The sequence below is a fragment of the Notechis scutatus genome, chromosome 1, assembly GCF_049901735.1.
Source record: "Notechis scutatus isolate UNSWTSFEM ecotype Mainland chromosome 1, rNotScu1.2, whole genome shotgun sequence".
In the NCBI taxonomy this organism is placed as follows: domain Eukaryota; kingdom Metazoa; phylum Chordata; class Lepidosauria; order Squamata; family Elapidae; genus Notechis; species Notechis scutatus.
Genome location: NC_142009.1, coordinates 129,760,869 through 129,783,074, shown reverse-complemented (window position 1 = coordinate 129,783,074; position 22,206 = coordinate 129,760,869). Strand labels below are relative to the sequence as shown.

The window sequence follows — 22,206 nt, the reverse complement described above, 5'->3', positions numbered from 1 at the left end:
TAAGCCCGGGGGGGCAGTTTATACCCTAAGGGGCTTAATACAAAACATTTACAAACAGTTTCTTTCCATCGTAAGAGCCTTTATTCTTCAAATGGAGCAAGATAAGGGTCAGGCAGAGTCCCCCCCCCCCCCCAGTGGAACAGTCTCTTAAGCCAATAAGAGAAAAAGTTGTAGGCAATGCACCCAATCAGTCCAGAGGGAGGTGGCTGCTAAAATCAGAGCTAAGGCTCTAACCCCTAAGAAGGCAACTCAGGCTGAGTTGAGGGCAGAAAAGCGCAGACATGCAGCCCTAGAGAGGCAGTTCAACAGAACTATTCAACAGAAGGGAGTGCAACTAGAGCATGTTTCAGGTGATACCTGTGGGCCCCAGCCAAGCCCTCCCAGGGGAGGAGAAGTTATCTATGAGCCTGTCTCCTGAGGCTTTTGCAGTACAGTGATCTTCAGGATCTAAGCAGATCTGGGCCTTATTTCCAACAGGCTTCTGGGCCCTAAGCTCCTCCCCCTCCCTCCAGGCCTCGAACCTCTTCTCAATCTAGGCCTGAAGCCACCTTCACTCCCTCAGCAGCCTTCGGCCTTCTGCCCCTACCTTTGAGCATAGACCAGGGGATATCCAAGATATTGTCTCTTTGGCCATTAGGCAGGGATTGGCTGAAGGCTTCAAGCAAATCCTTCAACCTCCGGAAAGGGTTCAGGCTCTTCTCCCTTCTCAATCTATAAGTTGCCTCATCACCCTGATTTACAAAGGCCTCAGGATCTCAGGGTCCATTCTTCTCTACCAGAATGGGAGGAGGTTGATGAGGAGGGAAGGGCTTCACCATCTGAACACAGTGACTCCTCGTGAAGAGGGCGAGACCTTTGACCAAAATCTTTCAAAGGAAGAGGACTCTCGCCCAGAGCAGACATCCTCTGCATTGGTCTTCAGTCCTTCTCTCTTCAGGCCATTACTCAGCATGGCCTTGGTCACTGCCAAGCTGTCACCAGAGGAAGCGGCTCCGGAGCCACAAGGAATTCCCTCTAGCCAGGGAGACTCATTCTTCTCCAAGCCCGTAGTGCATGCAGGGGTTTTGCCTTCTCCCACTTTGTTCCTGGACATGGTCAAGGAACAGTGCGCTTCCCCTTCGGCAGGTCCTTGCCCATCTTCTCTGGCCCCTCCCTTGATTCGTCCGGAGAGCTCCTCCCTTGATTCGTCCGGAGAGGGTAAGTCATATTTCTGTATTCATTTGTGCTTTCAGAGACACCTTTCAGTCTGTCAAGTATCTTCGCCAAAGCTGGGGTAACTTCTGGGGTCTGGCTTTTATATCTTAGTACAGACTCAGCTAAATGACATCATAGGAAGGAGTCAACCCAGCATAGATAGAAAGGGCGTTCAGGGTAACTTCTACCAACGCCCATTTTAAAAGGATAAAGTTTAAGAGGTGTATTCATTGACTTTTTTCTTCCAAATAGGGTTTGGGTCTGTGGTTTTATGAATAATATAAGAAATAAAGAAAGTTAAAGAGGGAAGAGTTTGTATTTGTGACCAGGGTATAGTGTAGATTAAACTAGCCCTTTCTAAACAAATCTTGTTAATGTAATAGTATATTGGATAGATATTTTTAAAATGTTTTAGTGATCTTTCTTTAATTTCAGTTCTGTACAGAGATTTTGCTTTTTTCTTTTGAAGGAAGATTTTTTTCATGCTACTGTGATTCTTGAAAGAAATATCCTGGACTCAGTCCAGTTTAAAGTAATAAATGCTACAAGAGTTTGTCTTAAAATTTGCCCTGAGTAAAGTTTGTAAATTATTCTGGATTGCTTTTGTTCTGACCTGCCAGGAATAGAAGAATAACCAAAACAAGTGATTCTATATCATGTCTGAAACTTGGCGTATGCATGGAGATAAGTTTGTCCTCCAGGCATCTTCTTTATTAGAAGAACAAAGAATGTAAGGAGGGAATAAGATTCCTGATTTACTCATTTCCAAGATATTTGGAGGTACCATTATCTGGAAAATATGTTGGTACATTCCAGCTTTCATTGCCAAAAGCAACATGTGTTTATTGATATTTATTGTTAATCTTACACTAATAGCAATGTTTAAAAATATTCATTCATTTCATGTATGGTGAAAAAAGGTGATGGAAAATATGGTTGCACCGCAGCTCCAGGGGGCCAGGATGAAACACATTATATGGAGCTATTTCAGTTGGGTTTCAGACCAGGTTATGGGACAAAACATCTTTGGTAGATGAACTCTGGTAAGAGCGGGATAGGGGTAGTGCATCTTTTTAACTCTTACTGATCTCTTGGTAGTTTTCAATATAATTCTGCTGGGGCTAGCTGGGTGGCCAGTTTTGTGCTGGTTTGGCACCTTTCTCCAAGGCTGGTCCCAATTGGTATTGTTAGGGAACAAGAAGTCCACCCTGTGACTGCTGCTTTGTGATATGCCACAAGGCTCAGTAATTTCTCTTTTTGCTCCTTTTTAACATCTACATGAAGCCACTAGGTGAGATCATCTGACAACATGGAATGATGTATCATCAATATGTTGATGATATTCAACTCTACAGTTCCATCCTAGGTGATTCAAGTGTTGCTGTGGCTGCCTTTGTGCGGTGACTAGAGGCTGGGATGGGGGGAGGTCTGGATGAGGGACAACAGGCTTCAGCCGAGCCCTGGGAAGATGGATTAGTTGTGGATCCATGGAGTTTATCATCTTTGGTCTCAGATAGGGTTGCACTATCTCAGACAGACCCTGTTCCAACCTGGGGTTTCTCCTAGACTCACAACTCCTGCTCAAAGAGCAGGTGGCAGTCATGTCTAGGAGAACCTTCACTTAATTTTGTGTTGTGTGTCAATTGCGCCATTTCCTAGGTCATGAGGTCCTGCACTTGATCATCTCTTATTGGATTATTGCAAAGAACTCTGCACGGGTGTATTCTTGAAGCTACAACTGGTATATAATGCAACTATGCAACTTCTGGAGGTTTCTGGGATGATGCATGTAATACTGATGTAACATGAGGTGCACTGGTTGCTGTTTGCTTCCAGGACCAATTCAAGGTGTTGGTTATTATCTAGAAAAAAACTTTTGTGGCAGTGAACCAAGTAATTTGAGGAATGGTCATGCCCCAGTGGGTTTGGCCCATCCCATCCAGGAAAGGCATTTGAGTTATTGGGGTTGAGGAGAAGAGCTTTGTCTGCCATGGCTCCTGACCTCTGGAACATCTTACCACCAGAGATGAGAGACGTTTCCAGCCTTCTGAAAGGGCATTAAATCCAGACTGTACCAATGGGCTTGGGGCCCAGATGAGGGAGTGCTATACTAAAGGGGATTGGTTGAGTAAGAGACAAAAATCCACCCTCTTACCACCTGTGATCTTGTTTTTCAACCTATTTTTTAATGGTTAATTTTTAATGTTAATTTTTTATGTTTATGTTTTTATGCCATTGTAAGCTCCCCAGAATCACTTTGTATAGTAAAACCGGAGAGTGGGGAGATACAAATTTGATAAATAATTAAATGTAATTCTTAACTTTGTTTCTCTCATTCTTTCTTTTGCTCTGTTTACCTAAAAACCACATTGTTTCCCATCTACCGAAATTATTGCTTTCAGCCAGATATGTGTGAAATAACTCCTTTTAAAACATATTGAGAAACATATGTATTCAGCTTACATTTTAGAACCCCAAGTCCATTATATTCAAATGTATGTGTGTAGGTGGGAAAACATTAGCAGAACTCCACAAGATATATACTACTATGTCTCAATATAGAATGCAATTTATCTTTTTCATAAAAATAACATGGATAATGAGTAAGAATAAATATAAGCAAATGTAAGAACAAATCCATTTAAAAACTTTTTAAAATAAGTAAATATAGAATAAAACAAAGAAAAGGGAAAATAAGTAGTACCACAAATATCAAGTTCAAACAGAAAGGTATGGAACAAGAGCATGATATTAAAAGAGATGTAAATATACTAAAAATATTCTTTCATGGTTCAGCTCATTCAACTGTAAGTGTCTCTTAATACTTGGGTATAATAGCAATAGCACTTAGACTTATATACCGCTTTATAGTGCTTTACAGCCCTCTCTAAGCGGTTTACAAAGTCAGCATATTTCCCCCAACAATTTGGGTCCTCATTTTACTCACCTCAGAAGGATGGAAGGCTGAATCAACCTTGAGTCTAGTGGGATTTGAACTGCCAAATTGTAGGCAGCTGGCTGCAGAAGTAGCTTGCAGTACTGCATTCTAACCACTATGCCACAGAGGCTCATTTAATGGTCTTAAGAAAGGATTGATCTTTCAAACATGCTTGTCCCAAGATTATTAGAAATGATAAGGTGATTAACAACACTCCATGACTAGAAACTAGTAGCCAAAAATATTGGGAAGGTACCAGCTGAAATTTCAAAAATATTTCAGAAAGCATTTTTTTCATGGCAACCTCTTGTAGAACAGTTTTAAGAAAGATAAAGTGTCCCTTGATTCATGTAGCTTTCTTGGGAATAACGTGGAAGTACTAGTACCAACATGATGTATTTAATGTGTCATCATGGCCAAGCATGAGAATTCCAGGAAAGATCAACATTGAGTTACTAGTCTTAGCTGTGCAAATTTTTCCAAGCCATGTAGATTTAGGACTAGATAAAAGAACACACGGAGCTGGAAACCTGAGTGTCCAAAAAGCTGCATAATCCCATCCAAGGCAGGTTGGATTCTAATTGTCTGATAATCTATCAATTGTCAATAAGAAATACTTTCATCATCTTTTCGCTGTTTCTCTCAATTACTTTGATAACAGCATCATAACTCTGCTTTAAACTGGAGGATTTTTTTTTATTTAGATGGAAAAAAGATATAAGGTTAGATGTCATTAGGCAGTGCACAAACCCTAACTCCATTTATTTCCCCCCTTCAACAACGTATATATTAAATACATATGCATGATAGAACCCCTTCTGTGGGTTGGCACCAAGAACCACAAAAACCATTGGATTACCCTCTGACCAGGACATCCGGAAGAAAAATAGAATAATGTGGAATTCCACAGAGGTGGTTTTTTTTGTTTTTTGTTTGCATACCACACTTCCCTTTTTCTTTTCTTGCTTTCTTTTTGTTGCTTTAATTAGAGAGATATCCCATTGAGAAAGATATAATACACTTGTTAGCCAATGTTTATTTTCAACTTGTTAAAATGTTAACCATAAAAAATATGGCAGTAATCAAGGACTTTTTTCTCCCTTCCCTAACAGAGATCTTCGGTTCAATCGAATTAAAGAAATCCAGCCTGGTGCATTTAGAAGGCTTAAAAATTTGAACACATTGTAAGTTTTATCCCTCTTGAAACTTTTTTTTTCCTTTTGTAAACTGTTAACTATTTTTATTTGTATCCCCATTTGTACCTTATTTTGTCTCATTAAGACTAGTAAGACTTGTTTAGGTGTAATATTAAGTTTTCCTTATGTTGATTTCTGATTAGAGTTTTAAAGATTTTAAATTTAGTCAGTATTTTGTGAAATCCACATGAAAGAACATAAGAAATCTAGCCATCTGTAATTTTTGTTGACATCCATATACATTTATCTAATTTGCAGTCAGGTAAAACAGGGGTGTCAAAAACGATTTATTCGAGGGCTGGATCAGCATTGTAATTCTCCGTGGGCCGGGGGGGAGCAAGGGGGAGGAAGATGGGACGGATGCCTCCTGCAGCACCCTCCCAGCCAAAATAGGGCACTTTTTGGCTGGCAGAATGCTTCTGGAGGCTGGGGAGGCTTAAAACAGGCCTTGCGGGGGCCTTGTGGGACCTCCGTGTGGCCCGTTTTGGCCAGCAGAGGCACCATGGGCCAGTCCTTTGATATTTCCAGGCCAGCCCCGTGGACCAGATTTAAACACGCAGGCCTTGAGTTTTACACCCCTGATGTAAAATAATTGACAGCCACTGGACCACCAACCGGGATCCACCATGATCTATCCATCTCTTGTCACTTTTATCTAAATCAAAAAGGGCAATATATTTTTTAATATTTTGAATTTTTGAAAATATGAATGCAGTGTTTCCACCTAGACACAGGCCTTTCTATTGATAGCAGAAATTTCCATAAAAACTTATCAGAACTTGTTCATCTAATTCATAGTACAGGTAGTCCTTGATTTACAACAGCTCATTTAGTGACCGTTTGAAGTTACAGTGACACTGAAAAAAGTGACTTATGATCATTTTTCATACTTACAACCACTGCAGCATCCCCATGGTCATGTGACCAAAATTCGAATACTTGGCAACTGACTCACATTTATGAGGGTTGCAGTGTCCTGGGGTCAGGTGATCACCTTTTGCAACCTTCTGACAAGCAAAGTCAACGAGAAACACCAGATTTACTTAACAACAGTGTTAACTGATTTAACAACTGCAGTGATTCACTTATCAGCTGTGGCAAGAAAGGTCATACAATGGGGCAAAACTCACTCAACAGATGTCTTACTTAGCAACAGAAATTTTGGGCTCAATTGTGGTCATATGTCAAGGACTACCTGTATTGATAGATTTTATTTCAGCTGGTGTCCTCCAGATTTGTTGGGGCAACTATTTGAAGTCCAAGCCATCATATATATTACAGGTATAGTAGGACATATTAATAGAAATCACAACGGCCAAAATGCAAAGCATACTTAAAGTAGGCCAACCAAATTGTTACTAATAAGTGAGCAAGCTTTTCAATTTTCCGCTATTCCCATCAGATGATAATAATATTCAGAGAGAAATAGTAGCATTACTAGTACTTTTGCCATTGAATGTAAAGCATACTTTGAATGTTGTACCTACTCTAGCTATCTTCCTGAGAAAGAAGTGTTGAGATATTTTGGAATAAAGTATCTGTTCCATACTTCTTTTTATTTTTCAATAAATCATTTTAAGAAAATCCTGTTATTGTTATTTGTAATTAATTGTTGCAGTTCTTCAGTGGAAAAAGATACCTCTTTTTGTTTTATATCTTAGACTCCTCAACAATAATCACATTAAAAGAATACCAACTGGAGCATTCGAAGACCTCGAAAATCTAAAATATCTGTAAGTGCAAACATATTCTCGGAGATATGTTGATATAAAATTTGTATTATGCACTAGGCCTGTGCATATTTGCTTGATCAAGGATTCTTTGGTTACTTTTAAGCCTCCCTTTTTTTCTTGTCAGTTGCAAAAGCCAGAAGTACAGCAGCCTCTTCTTAGCAATTATAAACGTATTCCCAAGCTGGAGGAGGCTTCTGTGTAAGAACCGTGTAGACATGGAAGTCCCTTGGCTAGGATTAATATAGATTCTTCTTAATTTTTCTGTGCATTTTTCTATTAATAAAGCTTAATATTTAGTATTCTTTCTTAGGGACTTAAAATAAGGGTTGTTGCACAGTATTTTCAAAGCACCGTAAAAACTTAATTTACATCAAAATATATTAATATTAATGTTAGTATGATATCATAGCAAAGGTATTCAGTGGGTTCTGACCAGTTCTGGAGAACCAGTAGCGGAAATTTTGAGTAGTTCGGAGAACCTGTGGTAACCCTTCCCCAGGAGTGGGGAGGGAATGGAGATTTTACAGTATCCTTCCCCTGCAATGCCCACCAAACCACATCCACCAAGACATGCCACGCCCATCAAGCAACGCCCACAGAACCGGTAGTAAAAATTTTTGAATCCCACCACTGTATCATAGCAACCCCAAACAATGTTAGGTGGGTTTCTGAGTTTTCCATTTATGGTTTTTCAATTAGCATATGAGAGTAGTTCATTCTCCTTCAATGATATCATTGCAAAGACAAAAATTAGAAATAAGCTCCATGGCCAGAATATATGAAAGAAAATGAGTCTTACATATGAATGTAAATAAAATTATTTGCATGATGAGGGACCTTAAGAAAGAAGTAAGCAATAAAAGATAAAACTTCCCACCAGATCTCTCTGCTCAACATGGGAGATTCGGGAATGAATTAGTTGAACAAATGTGTCTGTGGGAAGTAGATTATTCAGAAATGAAATGCATGCATAAAAAAACAAGTTCTTATCAGTAGTTTTATAAAAGCTAGTAAATGCAGGTTTCCAAGCATACTGCTGAAGGCAGAGCATAGAAAAGGGAGAAGGAAGCTTGGCTTATGACTAAAAGAGGAATTCTGGAATTAGTATGCTTAATTTAAAAACATGGCTGGGTGAAGGAGCTTTAGAGAATTTGAAGATTGCTCAGCCCTCTCCCTAGAAAATAGGAATTCTACGCAATATACAGAAGATGGAATCCAATGTGCTATTTCTGCTGATGTGACTTTTCTGAGCAGAACCAAATAAAAAATATTTCTCTGCTCGATTGACCCTCTCAGAACCTGTGTACTTCTGTGGTGGCCTGAGCAAGATTTTTGAGATTTTTCCTGTTAATTTTGGCTACTTGTCTGTATAATTTCTCTATAGTCTATCCTTTCTTCTATTTTCAATGGTGGCTTGTTTAAATATGGGTTGTTTAATAACCTCCTTACACAGACACATTGATTTTGTTACCTGCATCACATTTGTCTTTCTCACTGGAGTAGCTTGCAGTTCCACATTTTAAAGAACCTCCCATTCATCTTGAATGTCATTCTCCTTGAATACTTACCTATATCTGTTGGGCATGGAGAAAATCATTAATATCTCAGCTTTTAATTTTTTTAATATTCTGAATCTCAAGGTGTAATGTTGACTTCAAACCAAAGTATTTTCAACTTTCCACTTTCTAACCAATTATTCCATATTAAATTTGTGAAATTTTATGGTAGCTGATCTTCTGGTTTATTGGATTACCTGCAAAAAGAAGAATTTGTTAGCAGATTGGATCAGATATTTACTAGCTCTTCTATATTTTCATCAGAACAATTGAAATTTCTCATGATTATGCTTTCCCATTGTAGAAATTGGTAACCTGGTCTAGGAAAGTATAATACTAATCTTCTGTCTAATATGCTGTATGGCAAATGCATGCAATTACATTCTGATTATTTCCTTTTCCTTTTATTTTCATACAAATGTACAAAAAATATGTTTGCTGTGCTTTTGCTCTGATGTGATTTGGTGTACTGTTATGGATCTAGTTCTGAATATATGTACATTTAGAAAGTATATTCAAAATGAGTACTTTTTTTCTTTTCAACATCTGATTGAGTTGATAATGGTATATCATAGGTTCTGTGCTATCTCTTAGAAGAAGATGACCAGATCTTTTCATTGGGGTGCTTCAAGTCCTTTTCTGTAGAACATTAATTGGAATGAAATGTCCCTTGGAACTGTATCCAGTCCTGTTAATGTATCTAATTTATATTTTTGTAAGAAAATATAGTAAGAAGTGAATTACTAATTGACCCAAAAAACCCTATATAATGGTAAAATATTGGCTAGATGATTTCATAATTGGCTCGATAATTGGCTCGATAATCTCTTCCATAAAATGCTCACTAATGGATCAAAAGTATCTAGGAGGAAAATATGGCTCTGTCTGGGCACTGTGTAGTTCCATACTTTTATAAATTACTTTCCTACAAAAATATAAATTAAATACATTAACAGGACTTCCAGTTCCAAGGGACATTTCATTCAATTTTCTCTCCTCTGAAGTATTAGCCACCACTCCTAGCTTTAGAACGATATTAACTCTGCAGATTTGATAGTAGAGTTTCAAATTCTCAGAGAATTTAAATATGAACCAGTAACATGATGCAACTGTCCGATTGATAATTGATATTTTGCGGTACACACAGGAGCCTCTACAGTGTATCTGAATCTGGTTTCCAGCAGGAGTTTTGAATTAAATTGGTTGAATTGAATATACCAAAATGTACAAAAATATTTTAAATGCCAGAAAATGTATTTTTAATCTTTCTTGGTTTATAGCCCATTTCCTCAGATTTTTCATTTGTTAACCTGAGAAAGAAAGAGCTTTTCAAGTTGCAAATTAATGAATAATAACATCAGGAAATGAAATCCATAAAGTATATATTGTTATATAATGACGGTTGCTATTCATAAAACATTAGGTGTGACGGTGATAATATTAGATAACTAATTAACACATATACTATGATAAAAATCTCTATTTAATCTGTTTTACTTTTCAGAAGCTGAATAGAACCACCTATCTTCCAGCCATTCTTATTGACTGCTGCTTTTATTCTAAATATAAAATTAATATTAATATTACATCATTTTATCTATCATTGTCCAAATACACCTGATGGTACTAATATTTAGGAAAATGCTATTGTCTGCAAAAGTCATAAAACACTGTGATGAATCTTTTAGATAAATGTATTTATATAAACTTGGAATTGAGTTTTTCAGACAGCAGAACAGCCTCAGTATGTAATTAACTATTTTGAGATGGAAATATTTGAATACTATCCCAGTTGTTTAATATTCTGTCAGCAGGACAGAATTTTTTTTACAATTCTATCAAAAAAAAAAAAAAACCAAATAGAATTACCAACATGTTTTAAAACATTAAAGAAGCTAGACATGATAAATAAATCTTTCATTTCTGGAAACCACTATGCTGCTATATTTATTTAGCATTAAATTATCTGTAAATTTTATTAGTGTGATTGAACAATTAGTCTAGTTAATAAATACAAAAGGGTTGTGATGGTGCCCACCATTAACAGTTTTCACTGTGCTTCTTGTGATATCAATTTATTTTTCACTTGTATTATCATATTTTATATCATGTCAGAGGTTTGCATGCACTCCTGTGATGAAGTTGTACTCTATTTAATAATCAGACTCTTACACAGTTCCATTTATTAGTTGAGTTCCTAAATTCTCCCCAATGACATTTTTGTTCTGTGACTTCTTTAGCTTTTAACATTAAAAGTTAATTATTTTGATAGAATTGTTATGCTACAAATCTGATAATGTATTTTGAACTTTTCAAATTATTAATGTTTTGAAGAGAAACAACTAATAATCTATTAGTTCAGGTAAAGTTACTAGTACCAGTACTAGAAACATGATTACAAGAGATTGACATAAATTATCTTAGTCCTATGAATTTGTGTATGTACTTCTGTAATCACACAGATGGACACTTTAGTCATCATTATCTTAGTTCTGTGTCATGATAATTCCCAGGCCTGTTCTGAAGCTGTCTTCTCAAATAGCATTGAAAGCTACTTGGGGATTATATTTGAAGTCCAGCACAGTTTTGTACCCTAAAGCTTCTGACCAACACTCCCAAATAAAAAGTGTTCTGTTGTGTACACATGTCTCGTTTTGTTGCTTTCCATTGTGTATTTGAAAAACTGTCCTCACATTTCAACTTAATTCCTTCACGCATTAATGTAACACTTGTTTGTGTATACTAATATTACTGATTATTTCTTGTTTCAGCTATTTGTACAAGAATGAAATCCAGTCAATTGACAGGCAAGCATTTAAAGGACTTGCCTCTCTAGAACAACTGTAAGTGCCTTTTCTCTACTGTGCTGTCATCTGTTTGGTTGCCTCAGAGAAAAAGTGCACGTTTTCCAATATTTCTTGTCTGCATGCCTTTTTGCATGATTGCACGGAATGGGTTTATGGTCCAGTGTGGTTGCAATCACTGACATGCAGAAAGCATATTTGTCAAGTATGTCATTTCTGTGTTTACATTTTATTTTATATATTTCTATTTCAAGAGAATTATGTGGCAGTTTCCAAGGGCAAGCATAATTTTAGCACCAAACATAAATGTGCATAAGAATTAGGGCTCCTGTTTCTACAAACAATTTATAGTTTAGATAAATAGAGTAATAAAAAATAGATACATAGAGCAATAAGCAAAATCCAGACAAATACTCCACTGCCCATGGCTTAGGGATTCAGCTTATTCCATTGGTTGTTCAAATGGTTGAACTATTTCTCGATATCAAGGGAGTAGTAACTTGTTTTGAAAAGATAATTATACCCTATAATTTTTATATTTGATGATAGATTCAATCATAATATTACAAATAATTAGCTTAGAAAAAAAGCAGGCCAACAATATTACCTTCCTACCTCAAGATAGTCACAGGTAATAGGAATAGCAATTTGCACATATAATTCTTTAGAGTTCATTAAAAAGACTTGATTCCACATTGCTGATTTCTGTCATTTAGTGCCATCCCAATAAAAAATAATATATAGTATATATGATGATGCTTGTTTGAATGAACTGCTGCTTTAAGGAAGACTTTGCCTTTGAAGTGTCCACATTAGTGGACATAAGCAAACCACTGTATATTTATTGACTTATTGAAAAAAAAGCAAGCTATGATTCAAGGTGTCCGGTAGAAGCTACAGTGACATTGTGAAATATAACATTTTTGAGCAAATCATTACATCATTTAGAAAAAAAAAATTAGAGCCTGCTGAAAATATTGTACCAAATTAGCTATATTTTAAAATGGTTCCATTTACACTGATTGGGACTTCTAATTCTAATCATTTTGACACAGTAAGAGCAATGGATGGTCAGAATTTGTATATCATAAAACTGACTAGGTTTCATTCTAATACATCCCAATCACTCTGAAAATAAGCAGGCACATTCCCAGATTTTCCCTCTACCATTCATCTTCTGATTGCTAAACCAGCCAAGGAATAATCATAGATATTTCATTTGGAAATTATACCCAAAACCATTTTTGGAGTATATTTTTTTACATTATTGTTATTTCTTAAAACATGTCGAGTCTACATTTGCACAAAATAGGATTGTTGTTATCATCGTGATTGTCAAAATAGTATATGTATTTTGAAGAATTTCATAGTTTACGTAGGACTTATGTGTATTTTAATAAACTCTATTATGGTGCAGACATCCTATTTTTTCTTGCTTGGATCCATCCAGTAGCATGATCAATATATCAATATATATATATATATAATATATGATCAATATATAAATTGAAGAAATATTTCAGCATTAAAGTCTTCCTAAGTTTGGTATAGTTTATTGATATAAAATACACTGCTCAAAAAAATAAAGGGAACACAAAAATAAGACATCCTAGATCTGAATGAATGAAATATTCTTATTAAATACTTTGTTCATTACATAGTTGAATGTGCTGATAACAAAATCACACAAAAATTATCAATGGAAATCAAATTTAGCAACCCATGGAGGTCTGGATTTGGAGTTACACTCAAAATTAAAGTGGAAAAAAACACTACAGGCTGATTCAACTTTGATGTAATGTCCTTAAAACAAGTCAAAATGAGGCTCAGTAGTGTGTGTGGCCTCCACGTGCCTGTATGACCTCCCTACAATGCCTGGGCATGCTCCTGATGAGTTGGCGGATGGTCTCCTGAGGAATCTCCTCCCACACCTGGACTAAAGCATCCCCCAACTCCTGGACAGTCTGTGGTGCAACGTGGGTTTGGTGGATGGAGCGAGACATGATGTCCCAGATGTGCTCAATTGGATTCAGGTCTGGGGAATGGGAGGGCCAGTCCATAGCATCAATGCCTTCGTCTTGCAGGAACTGCTGACACACTCCAGCCACATGAGGTCTAGCATTGTCGTGCATTAGGAGGAACCCAGGGCCAACCGCACCAGCATATGGTCTCACAAGGGATCTAAGGATCTCATCTCGGTACCTAATGGCAGTCAGGCTACCTCTGGCGAGCACATGGAGGGCTGTGCAGCCCCCTAAAGAAATGCCACCCCACACCATTACTGACCCACTGCCAAACCGGTCATGCTGGAGGATGTTGCAGGCAGCAGAACATTCTCCACGGCCTCTCCAGACCCTGTCACGTCTGTCACATGTGCTCAGTGTGAACCTGCTTTCATCTGTGAAGAGCACAGGGTGCCAGTGGCGAATTTGCCAATCTTGGTGTTCTCTGGCAAATGCCAAACGTCCTGCACGGTGTTGGGCTGTAAACACAACCCCCACCTGTGGACTCATACCACCCTCATGGAGTCTGTTTCTGACCATTTGAGCAGCCACATGCACATTTGTGGCCCACTGGAGGTCATTTTGCAGGACTCTGGCAGTGCTCTTCCTGTCCCTCCTTGCACAAAGGTGGAGGTAGCGGTCCTGATGCTGGGTTGTTGCCCTCCTACAGCCTCCTCCACGTCTCCTGATGTACTGGCCTGTCTCCTGGTAGCGCCTCCATGCTCTGGACACTACGCTGACAGACACAGCAAACCTTCTTGCCACAGCTCGCATTGATGTGCCATCCTGGATGAGCTGCACTACCTGAGCCACTTGTGTGGGTTGTAGACTCCGTCTCATGCTACCACTAGAGTGAAAGCACCGCCAGCATTCAAAAGTGACCAAACCATCAGCCAGAAAGCATAGGAACTGAGAAGTGGTCTGTGGTCACCACCTGCAGAACTACTCCTTTATTGGGATGTCTTGCTAACTGCCTCTGCTTTCCACCTGTTGTCTATTCCATTTGCACAACAGCATGTGAAATTGATTGTCAATCAGTGTGTTGCTACCTAAGTGGACAGTTTGATTTCACAGAAGTGTGATTGACTTGGAGTTACATTGTGTTGTTTAAGTGTTCCCTTTATTTTTTTGAGCAGTGTATATTGTTAATAGTTAACAGATTTGCCATGAATACATTTTTAAGCATGAGTGGTTTAACTCCAGCGATATTCTCATGAGGTTGTTCTCAGATCTATCAACCTCATTTTCTTTGTAATAGAATCCCAGACGCTTAATTCTGGCATGGACTGTGATACTTAGTTTAAAGGAAAAAACAGTGTATGCTTTTTGCTACACTTGAAAAATATGCTCATTATTCAAAGCAAATCCCTTTTTTTTTCCATTTGGATTTTTTCAGCTTTTGGAAAATAATAATACAATCTTTAAATATGCATGATAGTACTTTAAATTGCATGTAAGAGCTTAATAGATCATTTCAGAAACAGCATTTGATAGAATCTGACTTTATTATATTGAATGTTTACTGACCAAGGAATGTTTTGATATTCATTGTTCTCAATTATTACAAAACTTCCTTCCTGAGTTTATTCACTTTCATTTAGTAATCATGGAATAAATGAAATAAATTCATAAATGATTGGAAAGGCAAATGTTCTTTGTTTTCAAAGTGCCTGAATACAAAGACTTTTCCATAAGAAAGTTGCTGCTTATTTTGACCTCTTCATCATTCCTTCAGGAAGATATGAAGAAGCCAAATTGAAATTAATATATCACTTTTCTTTCCCTCTGTCACAGCACCTTTATATGGTAACATGAATTTAATAAGATATTTTGAATCCCATCTTCAGTTCAGAAATGTGCAAATATTTGATTGTGTCCTAAAATGTACCCCAGGTTGTGGTTTCTAATGTTAGGGCCTATTTAATAAACTTTCAATTTGCCATTACATCTTCTACACTTCAGGCCAATCTATGGTGGAACTCAAATAAGGATACCAGTAAAAAAAAATGTAAATTTGAATATAGGTTGCACTGTTTCATAGAATTAGTATAGAGATGACAAAAATTGTTCTGTTGCATGGAGGACTCTATTAAGATTAACACCGCCCCCCCAATCTATTTCACTGTGTACATATTTTTTATTAAAATACAAGATGGTTCTGCTATGGAGCCTCCTGAAATATTATCTCATTTTTCCAGAGAAGTAGGCTGAGATATATCCCTTATAATAGTTGAGGCAGGATACAACAGGCAGAGGAGAACTGCAAGCTAATCTTTCTATATCCCCTGTGGAAACTTGCAAATTCTCCATTAGTAGCAAACCCTGAAGAAAAATGATTAACAAGTAATATAGATGTAAAGATTGAATGGAAGTAATTAAGCATCCTTCCTTGCTTCTGTAAGCATCCCTGAATTCTTGTTATTTCAGTCTCACAGACTTGGAAATAGATATTTGCTATGGATAATATTTAGTTCATTCTTTTGCATATCTTTCCTTACTGTTAGCAAATTTTCATTATATTTTTGTACTTTGGATTTACCTTTTTCGCTCTTCTGAGAATAGAAAACCAGTATACCAGACTTGCAGCCAATATCACTTAAGTGACAGTACTAGGAAGAAACTTTTGAAGGTTCAGTAGACTCCTCTTTTACCTGTCCAGGTGTCCCATAGATGTGATATGGGAATTTCAGCTTCTTTTCCTAAACTTTTGGACTTCCCCGTAGTGAACAGAAAGAGTTGGGATTTTATTTGTTATTGTTTAAATGTAAGAAGAATCCTAAAGGGTCTTTGGTTCCTACTAGCTAAGAACCTATGATTTCTGTAGCAGCCTAAACTAAATGTGAGCACAATTGCCTTTCAGACATGCGTGTTCAACCTAGTGAGATTAGGACAAGAAAAGCAGAGCTTAAAACATTTGGGGGTGGGACAAGTGATTGTCCCTCCCTTCCATGCTTTTTCCACAGATTTTTCCCAACCTATTTGGGTATAATATCTAAAATTGTCATCATAGCCACCAAAATAGGAACATAGCTCTTCATCCCATAGAGCTGAACTGCAATTCATAGCTTATATTCCATATTTTGCTTTATTGCAATAGCATAGCAATAGCACTTAGACTTTTATATACCCCATAATGCTTTAATGCACTCTCTGAGCAGTTTACAATGGCAGCCTATTGCCTCCAACAATCTCAGTCCTCATTTTACTAATCTCAGAAGGATGGAAGGCTAAGGCAACTTTGAGCAAGTCAGGATTGAACTCCTGGCCATGGACAGAGTTAACTTGCAGAACTGCATTCTAACCATTGCGCCACCATGGCTCTTATTTTCCTATACGTGATTACTTTTTGTTGTTTTGAATATGTAAATCTTATGTATAATTTATGTTCTGTGCAATGAAGAATTGGGTTTATATATTTAAGCATATTTGAACTGAGCTCTCTGACTAGAGAAGAAATGTACATCTGATTCACAATGCTAAACCTTAGTTGGTTTTGGCTTAGCACTTTGTGGGAAGACAGTTGTAATTTGAAAACCTGGCTGCGTTAACCCAACCAATTGGAGATTGTTCAGTAATAATTAAGCAAACAAGAACAATATGATATGAAATCCCAGTCATACAGTTAAGTTTCTTGTTTATCTCTTTTTTTATAAATAAGCTGGAGATAGAAATCTCAATGGGCTCAAATATTATTTATCAGCCATTAAAATTATTCATACATAAAATATAAAGTATTGATAATATGTTATCTTTTGCCATTATTTTTAATATGTAAGCTTAATTCTCAAGATATTGGTGATGTTTGTTAATTATAATAAATTTGTGCTGAATGACATAAATATGAGGTAGTCTTTGTAATATATCACTGCTTTTCAGGCAAAACCCTGAGGCTAGGATCCAGCTTTATTTGAATATTTTTAAAAATAGATTTTAGTTTGCATTATCATCATCATCAATCATCATCATGTTATTTCTTTTTCTATATCCTCTTATTTTTTCTCTCTCTAACTTTTTAACAGATATCTGCACTTTAACCAGATTGAAACATTGGAGCCAGAATCATTCACCCATCTCCCCAAACTTGAAAGATTGTAAGTGTTTTTCATTTTCATTTTCTTTCATCCATACGATAGCTTTTTAAAAACCTATCAAGTAACGGTATTTCCATTGGAAATTCCATTCTATTACTTGGAAACATTATTAAATTTTCTGCTCAAATTTGGCTTAGATCTAAGCTTTTAGGATCTATGCAGATCCATTTTTAATAGTAATTTTATTAAAGATTACAATTAGAAAAATAAAAACTTATAGAAACTGAAAACATAGATGAATAAAAAGAAAATGTAGAAGATGTGGGAAAGAAAGAAATTAGAGAAATAGAAAAGAAAGAAAAATAAGAATAAGCTAACAGAAAAGGAAATATATAAAAATGACTTCCCCCTTTCCTCATATAATGTTATAGAAGTGGGTGATGCAGCCGTAGTCTGGTTTCTGGATGGTGGTAGTCTTTCATCTATGGGATGGGTTTGGGTTTGAGTCTAGTGAGGGAGAATGGTGGTGGTGTCATGTGTTGTTTTGGGTCCGGTGTTCAGTCTGCAAACATCAACTCCATCAACCAATCAAGAAATGACAACACAGCCAACCTCCCCACCAGTATATATAGGAAGACGGCAGCTCCAATCACGCTTTGCTCGCACAAGCACAAAGCCGAAAGCACCAGCCTGAAGATGGCGAGTGGGACCTTGTCGAAACGTTGCCAAGATACTCTCAATCTTACACGGGAAAAGACCCGAATGCGCCAAGACCTGCATATATATATATATATACACACACACACACACACACACACACACACACACACACACACACATATACATATACATACATACATACAGACAGACAGACAGAGAGAGAGAGAGAGATATTTAAAGACCTTAAACTTATATTTAAAACTAAAGTAAGGATCGAAAAAAACTCATCCAGTATTGTAAATGTGTCAATCTAAAGGTTTCTACGTAATAGCTGAAAAGCTGTTAGCAAACAGTTTCCAAAACTGATTAAAAAAGGAAGTATGTGAATTTAGTATCCTTTCAAAGAGGCTGACTGTATTTTTACCATGATAGGTATTCCATTGTCTCCCAGGGTTCTAAACCTGCCAGAGAATACTGTCTTGTGGTCTTGTTCAGAGGAGTAACTCTGTGGAGCAGGTTGTGGCTGATTTCATTTCTTCTCTTTGTTTCAAGAGGAATTATTAAAGAGATGGTCTACTTGCCATCTCTTCATTCTGCTGCGGTTGTCTGCTTTTTGCTGAACCATCTTCAGTCCTCCAATTCTTCCAGAAACCCATGTTCTGTTTGGGTCTAGATCTACACTTCTTAAGTGAAGGATAGTGATATGAACTGCAAAGTTTCACTTAAACACAGTACAAAACATCCAGTGCTGGTTACATCTTTCTTATGATACCATCTGGGTAGCTAAATTGTTTGTATTTATTTATGTGTTAATTTATTCAGAATACCAAGTGCCCTATTCAGTTCCTCTGGTTCTACAAATTAAAAGAATCCAAGATTGTGCCTCATACTTTACTCTCAATAGTAGACTCTATCAAACTAGTATCCAATTTAAAGTAATACAAGCTAAGATATATTAATCATAGTATTTATTTGCATATAAACAATCAATATTCTGATGGAGATTTCTGGCTCACTGTTTATGAGATATGCACTAGTGCACACAATTCGTTTTTTTCTTGACTGCCTCTTCCAATCAACATGTTGGAATGAACAATTAAATTGTTCATAAAACTTAGTCTTAATTCAAAATCAGAATTCTGTAAGTTATGTTACAAACCAAGGTTAGTTGTTGGTTTATGGTTCTTTCACATATAATCTTAAAATTCTTCCTTCCACTCAGTAGCTACAGTTGCGAGGAATCTTGCCTTAATGATCTGACTGTATAAATAAATACAGGTAGTCTTCAAATTACGACCACAATTGAGCCCAAAATTTATGTTGATAAGTGAAACTTTTGTTAAGCGAGTTTGCGCCATTTTATGAGCTTTCTTGCCACAGTTGTTAAGTGAATCATTGCATTTGTTTACATTAGTAACATGGTTGTTAACTGAATCTGGATTCCCCATTGATTTTACTTGTCAGACGGTCCCAAAAGTTGATCACATGATCCTGCAACCGTCATAAATACGAGCCACTTGCCAAGCATTTTAATCATGTGACCATGGGGATGCTGCAACAGTTATAAGTGTGAAAACTGGTCATAAGTCACATTTTGCAGTGCCATTGTAACTTTGAACAGTCACTAAATGAACTGTTTTAAGTCGAGGGTTACCTGTACACTCGTTTATAATTAACTAGAACATGCTACAGTTCTAACTGTTCTGCATGAATAAAAACAGTAATGTAGCTTTGTACATGAAATAGATTTTCAGTGTTCCAGCAAACCTCCATCCCAATCAGTAACTCCGATACAAGAATAATCTCAAAAGTACCTTTATTGGAATAGCACCTGGCACGTCTGTGGAATCTTGAAACTAATGTTTCCCGGACTTCCCACAATGTCCCAAACTACAATCCATCCCCCTTTTCACCATCATCACGTCACATGGACCAATCACATCTGTCCCAGTATAAGATCCTTTTTCCCTGCTGCGCCACACTTAATAACTTTGAACTAAGAAAAGAATTTTATTTTTGTCTACTTAGAACTACTCAATTGAAATCACCCTCCTCCCACTTTCTCAGGCTATGTGGGAGCGTGGAATATGGCTTCCAAAGCTGACAGAGTTATTTTCTCAATTAAATCTCTGTACACATTTGTGGTGAAGCCCACTGAATTTAATAAAATTTAATATAGTACTAAACATTCATAAGTTTGGACTAAGCAGCACTTTTATTTTGCATTGATAGCATTCTGCTGATATATATAATATTATTATATTAGGAATTATTATTATTATTATTAACATAACAGTTTAAGCAGGAAGGTAGATTCCTTGTTTATATGAATGTGATCCTAAGAGACCTTGGTTTTCTTAGTATTATAGGAAAAGATTGAATATTTCATAATAAATGCATTTTTTTCAACAGATTTTTACACAACAACAGAATCTCTCATTTAATTCCTGGGACATTTAGTAATTTGGAATCCATGAAACGACTGTGAGTAAAAAAAAAAACTTTAAACTTTGCACTTGGTATTTTAAACATTTGTGTCAGCGTTTTGAGTGAAAACTTTGCTTCACAGTTGACAAGTTGTTTTAAGAAATATCACATTTTGCTTTCCTTATCATCTGAGATTCAAAATTCATGAAAATATTGGAACCAGTCATGTTTATTCTGTTGCCTCTGAACAAGCAGCTTCTTCTAAAGTTCACGATTACACGTATTTGAACTAGTTGGATTTAACAGAAGCATCATAGCTATAAATATGTTTCAACATCGTTTATAACATAAATGTATATTCTCCTTTTTTGTTTAGGATGATATGTTCAAAATTATTCCAACAAAGAAGACATTTCCAACCTTGAAACTTTATTTTTAACTTGCTGGAAATGTTCCAAAAATGGAAGGAGCATTTCTATTTTATTACAAATTCGCTTTGTTTTGATATTACAAGAAAACTGTTCTGATCATGAAACAGTGGTAAAAATTGTCAGGTTTGAGTAGGGTGGAATGTTTCAGCCTCAGCAGGATTTTCATAACTCTGATCATAAAATGTAAATGGTAGGGATGAGATTATTTTATTTATTTTATTTTATTCAGTATGATTCAATACAATTTAGGTGCTGCCTGATTCCATATAGACTTTGGGCAGCCCACAATAAACAGATATCAAAAAGACAAGTAAACAAAAGGAAGATCTGGCTACTTGGCACCAAACCCATATGCCTAGTACATCCATCACGAGGTCCGTCCATCCTAATTCAAATCCTTGGAGAAGATCCAGCTCTTCAAAGCTTTCTGGAACATCATCCTGATGAGACCCAGATTGTTCTCCAGAGGGATCTTTATTCCAGAGGGCATTTGCTGCAACAGAGATGGCACACCTCCTAAGTTCTTTCTCTCCTTTACTGAACTTTAGAAAGTGACTGCACACCACCTACACACATATTCCAAAATGGCACAGGTTTTGCTTTCTAATATCCCAAAGCCTAATTCAGAAAAGAAAGCCACAACCAAAGGAATTGGTTAGTTTTCACATGCATCTGTTTTGTAAGCTGACGTAAGTCTTTGGGGACTTGGCAGCATACAAACACAATAAAGTAACTATATTTTGTATGTCCTGGCTTTTGAGTTTTTCTGTTCTTCAGTGAGGCATTGTAATGTGGTTAATAATATGACCGCATCATAGTTCTCTAAACAAGAGTCATGGAACAAACATGTGCAGTGCTGAGCCTTGTAAGTAGAAACAGTGATGATCTCTTGTTTTATCCAGACGTCTGGATTCCAACGCACTTCACTGTGACTGTGAAATATTATGGCTGGCAGAGCTGTTAAAAACATACGCTGAATCTGGTCATGCGCAGGCTGCAGCCACATGTGAATATCCAAGGAGGATCCAGGGAAGGTCTGTGGCCACAATAACACCAGAAGAACTTAACTGTGGTGAGATTGTTTTAAAGTTATGGATATGCTTTCTCCATATTTTATGAGAGAGATTGTATATTTTAAAGCAGGGATCTTGAACCTTGATAACTTTTAAGACTTGTTTGTGAACTTCAACTCCCAGAATTCCTCAGCCAGGAATTCTGGGAACTGAGGTCCTT

The 22,206-nt window shown here is 36.8% G+C and overlaps 1 protein-coding gene across 2 annotated transcripts in view; it reads left to right on the top strand.

The window, feature by feature from the left end:
* Positions 1-22,206, top strand: part of PXDN (peroxidasin) — a 91,437-nt gene that overhangs the window by 32,847 nt on the left and 36,384 nt on the right. The window contains exons 2-7 of one of the 2 annotated variants that reach the window (XM_087945935.1): positions 5,245-5,316; positions 6,990-7,061; positions 11,389-11,460; positions 17,444-17,515; positions 20,528-20,599; positions 21,876-22,045. In XM_087945935.1, coding sequence (XP_087802061.1) covers positions 5,245-5,316; positions 6,990-7,061; positions 11,389-11,460; positions 17,444-17,515; positions 20,528-20,599; positions 21,876-22,045 — 530 coding nt within the window. The remainder of the gene's footprint in view (positions 1-5,244; positions 5,317-6,989; positions 7,062-11,388; positions 11,461-17,443; positions 17,516-20,527; positions 20,600-21,875; positions 22,046-22,206) is intronic. The other variant, XM_026665292.2, reaches the window with a different exon arrangement.